We start from the raw sequence: 15703 nt of genomic DNA, 5'->3' as shown, positions 1-15703 counted from the left end.
TAGTTAGGACAGGTCATCTGGGGAGTCTATAAGGCTGTCCTTTCAGGGAAAGGAACAAGAAGATGAAGTTGGAGGTCAGGGGTCAAAGAGCCATGTCCTAGGCTGAGCCTCGGAGACCTTGGTCCTTGTAATGACATCTTTTCTCCCCAGTTTAGGAGAAGCCACCCATTTGGCAGGCTGGTAGGTGGGGAGGTAAGGGAGAGTGAGATCAGGGAGCAGTTAGCTGGGCCAAGCTGTAGACCAGCCAGGCCACCGCTCTAACTCCCTGACACTTGCCCCACTCCCAGCCGCAGCCCGGAGAACTGACTCAACTTCTCTTCCTGGGGTGGGTCTGAGGCATGTGGGGATGTCATCGTGGGGAAGCGACTGGTGGCCACCAATGCCGCAGGGTCCTGTTCTCTGAAGACCCGACCTCAAAAAAGGCCGGGCTCGGTGCTCCTCCCCACTACCCTACAACCCGCCAGCTCCTTTCATTTGTGAGATGCTTGCTCCCTCTGCTGGTAGCTCCAGGAAGTGGTCGGTCCCTTCCACTTTAGGGAAGGCCTGGGGTAAGGGTTAACAGTACCTGAGTGTCAGATGCTGTGCCCAGCACTGGGGACAAAGATGAAGACTCTACCCCTGGCCGTGATGACCCAGTTTCATCTGAGGGCTATAGTACCTTACTCATGCTTCCTGCTACTTCTTTCCACACACAGCCCTCAGCAGACCCATCGTTTTGGCTGTGGGATTCGCTCTGGCCCTAGAAGCTCAGTCTGGGGTCTGGGAGTGCCAGCACTTCTGGGTGGAGCAGAGAAGAGGTGGGAGTGTGTGAAGGAACCAGCCACTTCCAGGCAAGTTATCAGGGGCCTTTGGTGAACTTTCAGGTGGTGTCACAGCAGAGGGAATTTTTTTTTCTTTTTTTTAAGTATACTTGATTTACATACAATGTCATGTTAGTTTCTGGTGTACAGCAAAGCAATTCAGATATATATATATATATACATATATATACACACACACACACACATACACGTAGATATTCTTTCACATTCTTTTTCATATCCTTTACCATTATGGTTTATTGTAGGGTATTGAATATAGTTCCCTGTGCTATACGGTAGGACCTTGCTGTTTATTTTTTTATTTTATTTATTTTATTTTTTATTTTTTGGCTGCGTTGGGTCTTCGTTGCTGTGCGCAGGCTTTCTCTAGTTGTGGCGAGTGGGGGCTACTCTTTGTTGTGGTGCGCAGGCTTCTCATTGCGTTGGCTTCTCTTGTTGCAGAGCAGGGGCTCTAGAACGCAGTCTCAGTAGTTGCAGCTCACGGGCTTAGTTGCTCCGCAGCACTTGGGATCTTCCCGGCCAGGGGTTGAACCCATGTCCCCTGCATTGGCAGGCGGATTCTTAACCACTGCGCCACCAGGGAAGTCCCTTGCTGTTTATTTTTGTATATAGTAGTTTGTATCTGCTAATCCCAAACTCCTAATTTATCCCTCCCCCACCCCCCTTTCCCCTTTGGTAACCATGAGTTTGTTGTCTATGTGAGTCTGTTTTGGTATCAAATTTTAGATTCCATGTATAAGTGATATCACATGGTATTTGTCTATGTCTGACTTCACTTAGTATGATAATCTCTAGGTCCATCCATGTTGCTGCAAATGGCATTATTTTTTTAAATGGCTGAGTAGTATTCCATTGTATATATGTACCACCTTTTATTTATCCATTCATCTGTTGGTGGACATTTAGGTTGCTTCCATGTCTTGGCTATTGTGAATAAGTGCTGCTATGAACATTGGAGTGCATGTATCTTTTCAAATTAGAGTTTTCTTTGGATATATGCCCAGGAGTGGGATTGCTGGATCATATGGCAACTCTATTTTTAGTTTTTTGAGGAACCTCCATACTGTTTTCCATAGTGGCGGCACCAATTACATTCCCACCAACAGCATAGGAGGGTTCCCTTTTCTCCACACCCTGTCCAGCATTGGACCGTAGACTTTTTAACGAGGGCCATTCTGACCTGTGTGAGGTGATACCTCATTGTGGTTTTGATTTGCGTTTGCCTTATAATTAGCGATGTTAAGCATCTTTTCATGTGCCTATTGGCCATCTGTATGTCTTCTTTGGAGAAATGCCTATTTAGGTCTTCTGCCCATTTTTCGATTGGGTTGTTTTTTTTGTTGTTGAGTTGTATGAGCTGTTTGTATATTTTGAAGATTAAGTCTGTGTTGGTCACATCATTTGCAAATACTTTCTCCCAGTCCGTAGGTTATCTTCTTGTTTTGTTTGTGGTTTCCTTTTCTGTATAAAAGTTTATAAGTTTGATTAAGTCCCATTTGTTTATTTTGCTTTTATTTCTATTGCCTTGGGAGACTGACCTAAGAAAACATTGGTATGATTTATGTCAGAGAATGTTTTGCCTGTGTTCTCTTTTAGGAGTTTTATGGTGTCATGTCTTATATTTAAGTCTTGAAGCCATTTGGAGTTTATTTTTGTGTGTGGTGTGAAGGAGTGTTCTAACTTCATTGATTTTCATGCAGCTGTCCTGCTTTCCCAACACCACTTGCTGAAGAGACTGTCTTTTCTCCATTCTCTTGCCTCCTTTATTGAAGACTAATTGGCCGTAGGTGTGTGGGTTTATTTCAGGCTTTCTGTTCATCAGTTCTAGTAGTTTTTGTGTGGAGTCTTTAGGGTTTTCTCTATATAGTTATCATGTTATCTGCATATACTGACAATTTTACCTCTTCCTTTCCAATTTGGATACTTTTTTATTTCTTTTTCTTGTCTGATTGCTGTGGCTAGGACTTCCAATACTGTGTTGAATAGAATAGGTGAGAGTGGGCATCCTTTTTTCCAGATTTTAGCAGGAAGGCTTTCAGCTTTTCACCGTTGAGTATTATGTTGGCTATGGGTTTGTCATAAATAGCTTTTACTATGTTGAGATATGTTCCCTCTATACCCACTTCGGTAAGAGTTTTCATCATGAATAGATGTTACAGCGGAGGGAATTCTGATTGATTACTCCAGGCTACAGGGTCAGCTAGAGGGTGGAGAGGAGTTCCCTTGAGGGGCTTATAAGGTCCTGGCCACAGGATTCCTGGTGTCAACTGGTTTCCTTGCCTGGGCAGCTCTGAGTGAGTTGACAGCAGGCCCTAATGCCCAGAAAGCTAGTGTCCTCTACACCAAACAACATGCTGGTGACTGCAGCCCTCTATCTGGAACTATGTCTGATGGGGCAGTGGCCCTCTGAGGTGGGAGAAGGCAGATGGGAACCTGCTATTTGAGTCCAGCACTCTCCATGCCTCAGTGAGTTTGACCTCTCCTGCCACTACACCCTCCACACTCCTGCCTGAAGCAGGCATCTCAAAGACAGTGCTCAATGGGCAGAAGCCAAGGCCAGAGAGGCCGGGAGGTCTTGTAGGTTCCCAATCAAGCTCCAGCTCGGAGGACAGAAAGTCTGGAAAGGGGCGGGGCAGGGACCTACATGCCATCCAGAGGCTGGAGAGGCCATTGGTCAGTCTGAGATAGGACTACTGGCTCTGGGGCAAGGTCCCCCCAAGGGCTCTCTCTAGGTACTTAGAGTCTGGCTATCACCCTGGACCATTCCACAGCCAAGGCCCCTCTCTTCTGGAAACTTTGGTTCTCTCTTTTCACCATCCTTGCCTTGTGGGGCTGGCCCTCTTTACCGCTCAATCCGGAGCTTACAGAATTCCCCAACATAAACTGTCACTGACGGTCCAGTGCCAGCCCACAAGTAGCCACCAGAGCTTCAAGCATTGCCAAATGCTGTGTTTATTGGTCTGTTACATTGAAGAGTATAGTTTCTGAGCCAAAAAACATACACACTCTGCTCCTCAAAAAAACCACTGAGTCACTAAGGCAGGCACACAACGGCCACTGTGCTTGGTGGAGGCCAAGGACTCACCTGGTGGGTGGGCAATGGGGCAGGCTGGCCTCCAAACAGGTGGTGCAGTGCCCGGGGCAGGGCTGGGCTGGGGAGACTGTGCTGGATGCAGAGGGGTGGCTGGGCCCTTTCTCATGTTTCTCAAATGCAGGAAGTCTCCAGACCTTAGTGATAGCTGGACAGGCCCAACCCCTGTGGCAGAGTGGCCTCCTGGCCCCAGAACAAGGCCTATCCTGCATGTATTGATGGGATGGGAAGTGGGGATGACAGAGCAAGCAGTGTGACTAGGCCTGGGGTCAGGAGCTGGGCCCTTCCTAGCACCTCCATGAGTGAGGCTCCTCTAAGGGGGTTTGTGGGTCCCTAGCGTCCTCGGCATCCTGAGAAGCATGTGGAAGGAAGAGCTAGCCTTGCTTCTCACCAAGGACAAGCTGGGGAGATCCAAGCACCCTCCCCTCCACCTCAGGGACTCAGCAGATGCCTGGGATAGGCAATGGGCTGCCCCAAGCTCTGGAGCCCGTCCCTGAGAGGAGACCATGACAGGATTGCCTCCCTAAAGAATCAGCCTGGAGAGCAAGTGCTTCTGCCACATTCCAGGTCATTCTGCTGGCAAAAGCATCACTGATACACAGTTTTGGGGGATGCATCTAATGCATAAAGCAAGAGCAGGGTGGTAAGAGTGAGACTGTACAGATACACATGGGTGCACTGTATAGGCTGAGGGGGGGGTGCATGGGGTCACCTTGGGTGGCCAAAGGCAGTGGCAGTGCTGCTGAGGTGGGTTGCTCCCACCCAGGGCCCATGTTGTTGGGCTGTCCCGCAGTCTCAGGGGAGGGCCTGGAATGCAGCCCAGGTCTCCTGCACCCAGGGCACACACCCAAACTGGCAGCCGTTCTGGCTGCTCTAACTGGGGTTGGTGCGTGCACATGCACTGGGCCTGCAGGGGGACGCTCAGAAGAGATACAGCACAGAGTCCCCTTGACCCACCCAGGTAGGGTCCAGGCAACTACAGCCCTCCTAACTCCACAGGGCCCCAGGAGAGGCCACGGGGAGCTGTCCAGGCTGGGGCTGCCAGTGGCAGTGGGACTATCCCCAGGTGTTTGAGAGGGGAGCAGGGTAAGTGTCCCCCAAGGCAGCCATTCCCTGAGGCTGACCCCTCCCTTCCCGGTCCTGACCTGAGGGCATCCTGGCCCCTGACTCGCCCTGAAGGGCCAGCACTGCCCGGAGTCCGATCCCAGGCTCACAAGCGCTTTGTTAGGAATACAGTTGGGCAGGTGGGTCGGCTGGGGGCTGGGGCAGTCTTGGCTGTGCCGCCCCTGCACCTCCCTCTGTGGGACCAAAGGGGCCCGGAGCCCAGGCTCTGGCGGGCTGCTGCCCCCTGGCCACAGCCCTCACTTGTTCTCTATGAGCATCTGCACCTTGTGGACGAGGTCCCGGGCGATCCGCAGGATCTCCTGGGCGTCGTGATGCTCAGCCCGCTCTGGGAGAAACATGGATAACTGAGCGGGGGCAGCAGTCTGGGAGGAGCCCTGGGACTGCCCACCCTGCTCCGTTTCCACCTGGACTCCCGACATTTGCTTACGGGGCAGGGGCCAGTATTCCCGAGGGCCCCCCAAACCCTGTGCAGGCCAGGAGTGGAGGCCCCCACGCCCCTGCTGAGGCAGCTGGCATGGCCAAGGGCTCCTACCGTTGAAGAACTTGATGATGTCAGTGAAGTCCATGTTGTTGTCACGGATGATCTCTCGGTAGGCCTCCACCAGGGCCAGGGCGATGAACAGGACAAAGTGCTCCGAGGAGATGTGCCGGGCTGCCCAGATCACCTCCCACACAGCAAACACATCCTCATACGGCAGCTCTGGGGACAGCGAGGAGCTGAGGCTGGGCCTGGCTGTCCACAGGCCTCTGGACAGAGCCTCGTGCCGAGACAGCGCTCCAGGGGCCGGAGTCCTGGGACTCTCTCCACCACAGGAGCTGCTCCAGGAGAGCAGTTCCGTGCCCCAGGCCAAGGCCCCAACCTTCTCCCTTCTAGTTCCTGTACACTGGCCTCCTGCAGAGGCCACGTCGCACTAGAGCAGCCTTTTATAGGCCTTGGTGCTCGGGAAGATTTGGTTCGAAAACAGTTCTGAAAACCATTGCCTTTGGGTGATTTTCAACCCTAGCTGCACTGTGGACTCACCTAATGGCTTTTAAAATCACCACACTTAGGAAGTCTGGGGCTGGGTGGGGCCCAGGGCTCCTCAGGGGGCTCTAAAATACAGTGTGGGTTGAGAACCACTGACTTCGGGGAAGAGGGATCTCCCACCGCCCCTGACCCCAGGCCCACTCTCCAGCCCGCCTCTTACCTCTCTTAAAATCCAGCAGGAACCAGCGGTAACAGAAGTAGAAGTGGGTGTAGTCTCCATTCTGATGCATCAGTTCAAACAGCTCTGAGTCCAGGATCTGGTTTGAGTGGAGAACGGGAGCCAGACTGAACCGGTGCTGCCTCTCCCCAGCGCCCTGCCCCCCAGGCCCCTCCGCGGTGCCTCCCTGGCCGCCTGGCAGCTGCTCCCGCCCCTCCCGTCCAGGCTGCACTCTGCAGCCCCACCTGTCTCTCTGGGATGTACTCTTTGGAATGATGCCATATTCTGGGTGATTTCATCATCAACCGCTCTACGCGCCAGAACTTTCATGAGCATAAGCGTTTGCACACTGACACTCCTCCTCAATTTGTAAGGTTGAAAATGGTGGGTTTTTTTTTTAATGAAAGAAACTAAGCTTATACGTAAAAAACATTTTGGGAGCGTTCCCCGGCCTCCCCGTGGATGATGAACAAGCCCAACGCTGCCCGGTCACTTGCCCCGGGGCTGCTGCCGGCCTCACCTGGATGAGAGAGCGCATGTTGGCAAAGTGGGCGTCCATGGCACCCCCGTTGGGGAAGTTCTGGCTCATCCTCTTCATGAGGTGGCTGAAACAGCTGTAGGCCAGCTGGTCTGTGGGGAGGTGGGCGTGAGGCCGGCAAGGCAGGAGACCCCAAAGCCTCACTCCGCAGGGGGACAGGGCTGGCTCACATGCCCACCCATGAAGACATGCCGTCGCCTTTTCCTTTCTCCAGCTCGGGTCAGCCCAGGCCCAATCCCAACACCCCCTCCTCACCATTGTCGAGGACAACCAGGAGAGGCGCCAGCAGGTCACACATGCCCTGCACGTAGCCCACGTCCAAGTGCTCCCACACGTAGCTGAAACGCCAGGGAGAGTCACTGTGGGTGTGCGCCATCCTCCCCGCCCCTCAGGAACTCCTGGGGAGACGGCCCCTAGAGCAGCCTGCTCCCCAGAGGTCAGACTTCCTGCGACCCTAAAGCACTGGAGCACAACGGCGAACAACCCATAGCCACTGTCCTCGAGGCCCTCAGGGGCTCAGGGAGAGAGACTGGACAGGCCATCACCACCTGACATGCTGGGTGGGGGTCCTCTAAGGCTTCCTGGAGAAGCATGGCCAGAGCTGAGATCTGAAAGACCTCGAGAATGACGAGGGAGTGGGGTGGGGGGCACAGCAGACAGAGGGAGCCGAGCGTGAGTCGGGGACAGGGCAGGGCAGCAGGGCGCTGCTGGGCCTAACCTTTCACGGAGCAGGGTCCCTGCCTCCCCCCGAGCCCAGCCCCACAGTGGCACCTGCACATGATGTCTCTGAGCCGCTCGAGGTTGGGGGGTGTGAAGTACCAGTAGTTGCGGTCACATCGCTGCACATCCTTGTCTATGCGGTGCAAATTTAAGGCCACGGTGTCCAGTAATTCCATCTGGAGGAGCGGAGGGCCCTCAGGGGTGAGTTGGGGGCTGGAGGTGATGCCCGAACAAAGGAAGGCAGCAAAGGCAGGGAACCAAGGGACTCAGAGAACAGAGTCCTCTGGGGTTGCTGAGAGATGGGCGCAGTGCCTCCCTCCAGGACAGTCAAGGCCACCCCACCCTCCAGCCCACCAGCCCCTATCCGCAGCCTCTGGGGCCGCTGAGAGCAGTGCCTGGGGAACGACCACATACAGCGTAGGCAGCAGCACACACGGCGGCGAGCTCCTCCCCAGCCTCCAGCTCGCCAGCCCGCGAGGCCTTCTCCTGGCTGGGGGCCTGAGGCTTGGAGACCTGGGCTGCAGGGACCAGCCCGTCAGAGCCTTCCTCCCCACCGCCGTCCTCCTCCTCAAAGCCCATGCTCTGGCCCTCATCTGTGCTCGACTGGATGCCCGAGGCCACGGAGTAATTGCGGGAGGAAGGCAGTCCTGAGTCTGGAGAGTCGAACTCCACCGACTGTTGCTCCACCATGGTGGTGCCAGTGGGCCCGGCCCCCGCCCCCTGCTCAGGCTCTGGTCTGGGATCTTCGGGGCCCAGGGGCCTTGGAGGCTCCAGGTCATCCACAGAGACAAACACCTGGTGGGGGCGAAGATGGCGGGGCTCACACCTGCACTCCAGCACCGTCCCTCAGCTCAGCATCTCCTTCCTGGGTCAGAACTGAGAGGGATGGAGAAGTCTCCTCACACCCCCACTCCCACCCCATGGCCTCTAGCACTGCCTCCCCCGGGGGCCAAGTGCCCTCTTTGACCCAGCTGACCAGGCTCCAGGAAAACATGAAAACACCGTCTCCAGCCCCATCTGGTCTCACACTGGTGAGAAAAAGTGTGAAGCGCTTCCTGCGGCTGCTGCAGGGAAGAAGGGGAACCGGAGGCCTGGACACTCGATGGCCAGCGTTAAGTGTCACTCTACACACACAGAAGTCATGAGGCTGCCTCGGGTCAGGACAGCTTCCATAGTGTCTTTGGTGTGGCCTCTGGGGCAGTGTATGGATGCAGCAGACTGGAGGTGTTAGGAAAAATAAGTTCTTCCTTATTTTCAGTACTGAATGTTCTGTACAAGGCAGGAAACCTCTCTAGCAAGTACCTAATCAGTTATATTAGCTGCAGACAAACTGAGGAGAGGTAAGAAGTGAAAAAAAACATATTCTACTGATTGAAACAGTCCACACTCCCACAGATAAGTCACAGGGAAAAGAAGAGACATATACATACAGTTTTGTTTCGTTTTGTTTTTCTGTTTGGACTATGAAGGGAAGGGAATGCTTAAAAAGACTTTTCACTTTGGGCAAGAAGCATGAAGCATTGTTGGGTTAGTGTCAGGTACGGCCATGATTCTGAGGCAATTCAGAGCCTCAGAATAGTGCCAGTGAGAAAGGCTACTTGAGTCCATAAGCTAAGCAGCTGGGGCACTGGTACAGACTCAGGATTTTACAAAACCCAAAGCAGAAAGAGTCTGTGTTCACAAATAGGGGATTAAGAACAAAGCCCATGGAAAGGAGAGTGTGCCTTGGTAGTTACATTTCTTTAAGTCTTGCTCCAACTTGAATTCTCTGTTAGTATTAGTAAGGAGTAAAGTAACAAGAATATACACTATCTAAAGAGGCTATTTTAAAGAAAAAACATAAGTTAAGGAAACAATGTCCTGAAAACTGAAACTTATTAGTTCTGGTTGGGCCCAGCAGCCATAGTTTGGGACTTGATGTTCACCTAAAAGTCAGGGGTGAGGCCAGAAGAACCACACAGGCTGTGAACTGGTTTTGCATAGTCAACTCTATAAGGTGGGACTGCTGTTAAGTGCTCCCCTGGTCTCTGGCCAACAGCTCTTGCGGAAGCTTCTGCAATCAGAGGACAGTAGAGCTGAGAGGGGGCACTGAGGCCCAGAGATGGGAAGAGAAGTCACTCATCTTGTCACTAGTGGACCTAGGACTAGAACCTAGGGAGGCCCAGTCCTAGCCTTCAGGTCTCTCTACAAAGAGGGAGAGCCTCCCTAATTCCCCATGAATTTATCCTCCTCTGCCAGTGCGCTAGAACAGAACACAGCACGCCGTGTCATTTTATTCCTGCAACACCCAGAGAAGTGGGCAGCAGGGGACTGTCATCCCATTTCTCAGTGGAAGAAAATGAGACACAGACACACTAAGCCGTTCTCCAGGGCTCCACTGCCAGCGAACACTAGAGGTCAGGCCTAGAGCGCTGGTGGCCCCGCCCCCGGCCCCCAGGTCCCGTCGGGCTCACGTCATTGCTGATGGTGGAGTCTCGGTGGATGAGGCGCTGCACGTGGCTGTCGATGCTGCTGCCTGAGGAGAACTTGGTGAGCGTAGCTGGGTGAGCCTCCCGCTCCCGCTGCCTCACCACCACCTCGCAGGCCTTCCACTCCGCCAACACCCGCTGGTACCTCGCTGCCACCACTGTGTCCACCTGTACTCAGACCACAGCGTGACCATGGCGGGAGGGGTGCACCACGCCCTCCTCTGCAGCTGTCCTCCTGGGACAGCTGGAGACTAGGGTCGGGCCTCGGGGTGAAGACAGTGGGGCCACCCTGCTAACATCTTCCTCTGCCCTGTTTCTGGCTGGGAAGAGGCTGAGGTTTCTGAGGCCCCCCCTCCCTGGTTCCCATGGCCTGGGTCCCCATCTCCCTATCCCCATGGGGAACAGGCTCCCCTCACCTGCTCCATCTCCTTCCTGTTCATGCCGAACTTGTAGTGGCCAAGCAGAAATGGCCAGACGTCCTTGCGGATCTCATGCTCCACGCCGCCATAGTAAACTTGCCGCAGCAGCTCCAGCTCCTTGTAGTTCTGAGGGACCCAGGGAGGAAAGACTATGCAGCCCCTGCAGTCTCTGCAGCCCAGCTCGGCGACCCCATGCCCTGAGAGCTGGGGCTGGGGACAGTAATTCGTTTGGTCACTCTGCTGAAACCCAGGCACACCCGGCTTTGGGACCGTCACATCCTCCCTGCCCCCAGACTAGAGCTGGATGCAGATCTGCTTCAACCCTGCTTCCTTCCAGGGCAGAAAAGGAGCCCAGAGAGATGAGGAGATTTCCTCAAGGTTGTGGAGTAATGCAGAAGCAGAACGGACTTCCTGTCCAGTCCCCTTCCTGTGGAAACCCACAGGCCTAGTTGTGAGACTCTACCTTGACCCAGGCACTCCAAGGCCATCAGTCCTGGCCTCTCACCTCTGACCCTGGACCACCTTTTACCTGAACGCCCATGTGGTCTGTGAAGGCCACTCACAGAGCAGGCTGGTCTGCTCTCCCTGCTGGCCCCCAGCCCCTCGAGCCAGCCTCGGTCCCTGGCACCCCAGAGCGTGCACCTTTTCGTCCTTTTGATACTTGCTCCACACGTCCTTGGTGAGGCGCCCCGAGGCCCCCGGTGGCTGGGCGGGTGGGATGATGTTGTGATGCACCAGCGCTGACAGGTGGGTCCGCACCGTGGACAGGTGGCGGCAGTATGCCAGCCCTGTCGGGGGGGAGAGGGGAGGGGGGGAGCCGGGAGGCCGTGACCCTCTGTCCCGGTGCCTCCCCCTGCCCCTGCTCCCACCCCCTGCGGCCCCACCTCACCCCACACTCACAGCCATAGAAGGCCCGGGACACGATCTGCCTCTTCATGCTCTCACACAGCAGCCTGAGGGGCAACCTGTGGAATCAACCTGACTCAGGGCTGTTCCTCTGGAGGGAAGAGTGAGAAGGAAGGACCTTCTGGCTCAGAGGGCAGGTGGTGCAGGGAGCAGGATCTACAACCCAGAAGCATGTCAAGGGCTCCCTCGCCCTGCCAGCTACCTTGGGTAGAGCTGCTGGGGGCCCAGCCTGGCCCCCAACCACCCAGGGGATCTTGGGCAACTAACTTCATGTTAGTGGATCTTGGTTTCCTCATGTGAAAATGGAGAGGGCCATCTGAGGGTCAACAGGTGCAACAGGTAGAAAAATGAAGTTACTGGTGAAAAAGCCATCAGCAAGCATCAAGTGTGGGCACATGACCCTCACACAAGTGCCATTCACACACTGTTCCTGGCACGTGGCAGATGCCCAGATACCTGCTGAGTGTCCTCAGACGGCAGCCTGACGGCAGGATCCAGGTCCACCTTGGAAAGGGGAGCTCCAGGTACTGAGCACTTGCTCTGTGCCAGGCACAGCTCTGGGCACTCACGTGGGTATATACCTCATTCAGTCCTCACAAGTACCTTAGGGAGAAGGGGTTATTATCCCCATCTTACAGATGAGGAAACTGAGGCTCAGAAATGGAGAAGCTCAGAGAGACTCAGCAACTTGACAAAGTCACATGGGGAGCAGAAATGAAATTCGAACCCAGGTGTGTCCAACTAGAGATCACCCTTCAGGCAAGTGACACAGCCCCAAAGGACAGACTGACACATACACATGGATGGACACACCCACTCACCGGTCGGGGACACAGCTGCAGTGGCTGGGGGGTACGTATGGGGAGCTGCTGGTGGAGTAGGAGAGGCAGGAGGAGCCCTGGCTGCACAGGGGCTCCAGGTGCCAGGCTGGCAGGCTGGGTCCAAAGCCCTGCATCTCGATCATGTCACCAGCATCTGAGGGCAGGAAGGGGGCCATGGTCAGGGCCCGGCAGGTCTCCTCCCCCAAGTACCCTGCAGCATGCCCACCTCTGTGCCCAGAGCTGCAGCATGAAGTCACCCTTTGGTGGAAAACCACAGGGGTGGTGCCTGCCTGGCCCAGGGTCCAGAGCCCAGAGTTGGAAGTGGTGGAGAGAGAGGGCGCCTGATACTTCCCAGCCTCCACCTAGTCTTTCTGAATGCGGTAAGATACTTTCACTGAGTCATGGATGATTGTGTCTATTCTCTCCATCTTGCTATAAGCAATGGAACAGACACTTGTTTTTCTAGAGGGAGGAGAAAAAAAGAAGGAACAAGAAAAGCCTGAGCTCTCTGAAATGCTGCCAGCTGGCTTGGCCTTCCAGGATTCAGCCTGGTCCTCTTGGGCAAACTCTGGGATGTGCAGAAAGGTGCCTGGAACATTGCAAACTTTGAACCTTCCCATGCCAGGAGCGTCCACTGATCAAAACCCCTGAAGGACCCCTGAGCCACCAGTCCTGGTCCACAGACCTCATCCCCCTGAGGGTTCTAGACCTGGCAGCCAGTGGCTAAGGAGGAGCAGTGCTCCCTGCCCAGGCCAGGTGCCCCCAAGTTCGCAGCAGTGGGTGAGTTCTCCATCCTTGCCTAGCCTGACTGCACTGCATGGTGGCCTCCTGCAAACACACAGGTGAACTGGCAGGAAGGGCAAAGTTTCCAGGGCTGCCAGGCCACTGTGGGGATGAGGGTGGCAGCTGGGCACGCAGTTCCACCATCCAGAAGAATGTGCCCGGTGCAGCCTCAGAAGACAGCTCCTTGGACAATTTTACACCACAGCAGACCAAGCCTCCTCAGCTGGCCCAGCTAGTCTGAATCAGAACTCAAGACCCTTGAGAGCTTCGAAGGCCCACGTGGGGCAGGCACTGCTCGTGGGGGACTCTGGCAGATCCAGTGAGCCACAAAGATGAAGCAAAGTGAGGGCAGAAAGTGAAAGGGCCAGGAGATGACGCCAGGAAGGAGGGAGAGAAAGAGAAGAATGAAGAAGACAAGAAAAGAGAGAGAGAGAGAGCTGTGTGTGTGATAGACTTCTTTCAAGCAGTAGTTCTTTTCTGCGAATTATGGCCTGGGCCCTGGCCTGCTATGAGTCTGGAGCAGACCTAGGCCTGGGTTTTGTGGGAGCCAGACTCCAGCTCTGGGTGTGCCTTGGTGGGGAGGGCTGAGCTGACCCCCTCCAGTCCCCTCAGGGGCTGCCCTGTCTTGGCCCCAGGGCTCTCTTCCCAGACCCACGGCTGGGATTTTTATAAATATCTGGCCCTTCAGCTCCACCAGGAGGCAAATTAAGGAACACACTTGGTGTGGAGGGGCTGCGGCTCCGGGAGTGAGGGGTTGCAAGCCATGCCTGATACTCTGGGAAGAAGAAGGAGGGGCAAATGCAGGTGGGGTGGGGCAGGAGCCCAGCTCAGGCCCCTGCAGCAGGCAGGAGAGAGGCCAGTGGTGGGAGGAGCCGGGGGCGGGGGGCGGGCGGTGTGTGTGGCAGGAGCAGGCCCAGCCAGGTAGGCAGCAGGCAGCAGGCGGGCAGGCAGGGGGTTGCCAGGTGCAGAGGGTGGGCACATAGGGAAACGAGTTCATGCCCAGAAAGCAGGGCCCAACCAAGGCAAGTCTCCTGGGTCAATGCTCTTCACCTTAATTCTCCAGGAAGGAGCTGAACCAGCCAGCATTGAACACTGCATCTCTGAATTAACCCAGTGCAGACAGCTGGAGCTCTGGCGTGACTGGGCGAGGGGCAGCAGGCTGGACGGGGGTCTGCTGGGCCAGCTTTGACTCTGACTCTCTCCTCTGAGCGTGAGGAAAGTTTGAAGCAAAACAATTAGGGTGATTGAACCCCACAGCCCCTAAGACTCCGAGTGAAAGGTGCCTGGCCTGGAGCAGAATTAGAGTGAACAGCATCTCTGCTCTGTGGGGAGGCAGCGGGAAAAGGAGGGGAGGGGGAAGGAGAGTCTGGACACCCGCCACTTGATTCACATGCACAAGTCAAGCATGTTGCAGGCCTGGAAAGCAACGGCTAGCAGAACGGACTCAACAGTGTTGTCATTATGGACTGGAGTGGAGATGGGGGCTCCCATACCATCTCCCCAGCCACCTGCTGATTCTGCTTCCACACCTCCTCCCCTTTCTCAAGTGTTGGGGTCCCAGGGCCTACACACTGGGTCCGTCTGACCCCTGAGTTCCCCAAGAGGATGCCCAAGCAAGCCCCGAGGCCTCTGGACCCTGTAAGATTCTCTGACCCTGGAGGCCTCAGCTCTAAGAGCAGCCAGGGATGGCTTCCTGTCTCCAGGTCCACTAATTAGGGGCTCTACTGGGACTCCTGCCCCCTACAGCCTCCAGCCTGACTATAATTTGTGGGGTGAGAAGGGGCTCCCTGGCTCTCCTGACTTAGCTTCCCCACATGGCTCCAAGTCAGCTAACCTGGAAATAAGCATCAGCCTCAAGCCCAGGTTTGCAAGGAACCAGGTGGCAGGCAAAAAACATGACAAGTGAGGAGGCTCCCCCGAGTTCCCACCAGCTGGCCTGCAGGTCCCACTGGAAGGGCTGGGAGGGAGGGCAGGCAGGACAGGAATGTGATGGGTAAGGGGGCGGCTGGCAGTTGTGTTGAGGGTGTGCTAGGTGTGTTCTAGGCTGTGGACTTGGTTGCCCATTACAGGCTTGGTGGCTGAGCTAAGGAACTGGGTTCTTTGGTAGAATTTTGTGGAAGCATAAGGAGAGTGTCACATATTCTTAGACGCCCCCTGTAGGGGCAGGGAAAGGGGAGAAGGAATTAATCTGTGGCCAGGGCGGAGGGGAGAGATAAGTTAGGAGTTTGGGATTAACATATATATATTACTATATATAAAATAAACAACAAGGACCTACTGTATAGCACAGGGGACTATATGCAGTATCTTGTAATAACCTATAATGGAAAAGAATCTGAAAAAGAATATGTATATTTATATATATATATATACATATATATAACTGAGTCACTTTGCTGTGTACCTGAAACTAACACAACATCGTAAATTAGGGAACTCCCTGGTGGTGCAGTGGTTAGGATCCTCCCTCTCACTGCCGAGGGCCTGGGTTCAATCCCTGGTTGGGGAACTAAAATCCCACAAGCCAAGTGGCCTCAAAAAAAAAATTGTAAATTAACTATACTTCAATTTAAAAAATAGTTTAAAAAATTAAAAATAAAAATTAATTAGTTAGAAGAATGGTAGGGAATTATTCAAATGGATTCAGGGAGGCATAAACAAATTGGAAGATATTACTGTAATAATCTGCCTCACAAATTCAATGTTCCAATATTTAAAAGAAGCTGAAATTAGGGGTGTTGTGTATGTGTGTGTGTGTGTGTGTGTGTGTGTATGTGTGTGTGTATTTAATAGAAATCTATTGACGTCCGAGCGTTGGCTATAATGT

The 15703-nt window shown here is 54.4% G+C and overlaps 1 protein-coding gene across 11 annotated transcripts in view; it reads right to left on the bottom strand.

Moving 5' to 3' along the window:
- Positions 1 to 15703, bottom strand: part of SGSM2 (small G protein signaling modulator 2) — a 45964-nt gene that overhangs the window by 6075 nt on the left and 24186 nt on the right. For 3 of the 11 annotated variants that reach the window (XR_005017780.1, XR_005017781.1, XR_005017783.1), the window contains 12 exons: positions 12094 to 12247; positions 11267 to 11331; positions 11009 to 11154; positions 10364 to 10492; positions 9933 to 10115; positions 7894 to 8274; positions 7531 to 7655; positions 7015 to 7097; positions 6742 to 6851; positions 6225 to 6321; positions 5570 to 5737; positions 5301 to 5362 (listed from right to left, as the gene is read on the bottom strand). Coding sequence is in view for 4 of the 11 variants with exons in the window: in XM_036836789.1 (XP_036692684.1) it covers positions 5274 to 5362; positions 5570 to 5737; positions 6225 to 6321; positions 6742 to 6851; positions 7015 to 7097; positions 7531 to 7655; positions 7894 to 8274; positions 9933 to 10115; positions 10364 to 10492; positions 11009 to 11154; positions 11267 to 11331; positions 12094 to 12247 (1730 nt within the window). In the remaining 7 variants the exon portion in view is untranslated. Of the gene's footprint in view, positions 1 to 3765; positions 5382 to 5569; positions 5738 to 6224; positions 6322 to 6741; positions 6852 to 7014; positions 7098 to 7530; positions 7656 to 7893; positions 8275 to 9932; positions 10116 to 10363; positions 10493 to 11008; positions 11155 to 11266; positions 11332 to 12093; positions 12248 to 15703 lie in introns of those variants that run through there. The other 8 variants (XM_036836789.1, XM_036836792.1, XR_005017782.1 and 5 more) reach the window with 6 other exon arrangements.

This window comes from Balaenoptera musculus, chromosome 20, assembly GCF_009873245.2.
Source record: "Balaenoptera musculus isolate JJ_BM4_2016_0621 chromosome 20, mBalMus1.pri.v3, whole genome shotgun sequence".
Taxonomy (NCBI): domain Eukaryota; kingdom Metazoa; phylum Chordata; class Mammalia; order Artiodactyla; family Balaenopteridae; genus Balaenoptera; species Balaenoptera musculus.
The sequence above is the reverse complement of the archived record's forward strand: the minus strand, read 5'-3'. Positions and strand labels throughout refer to the sequence as shown.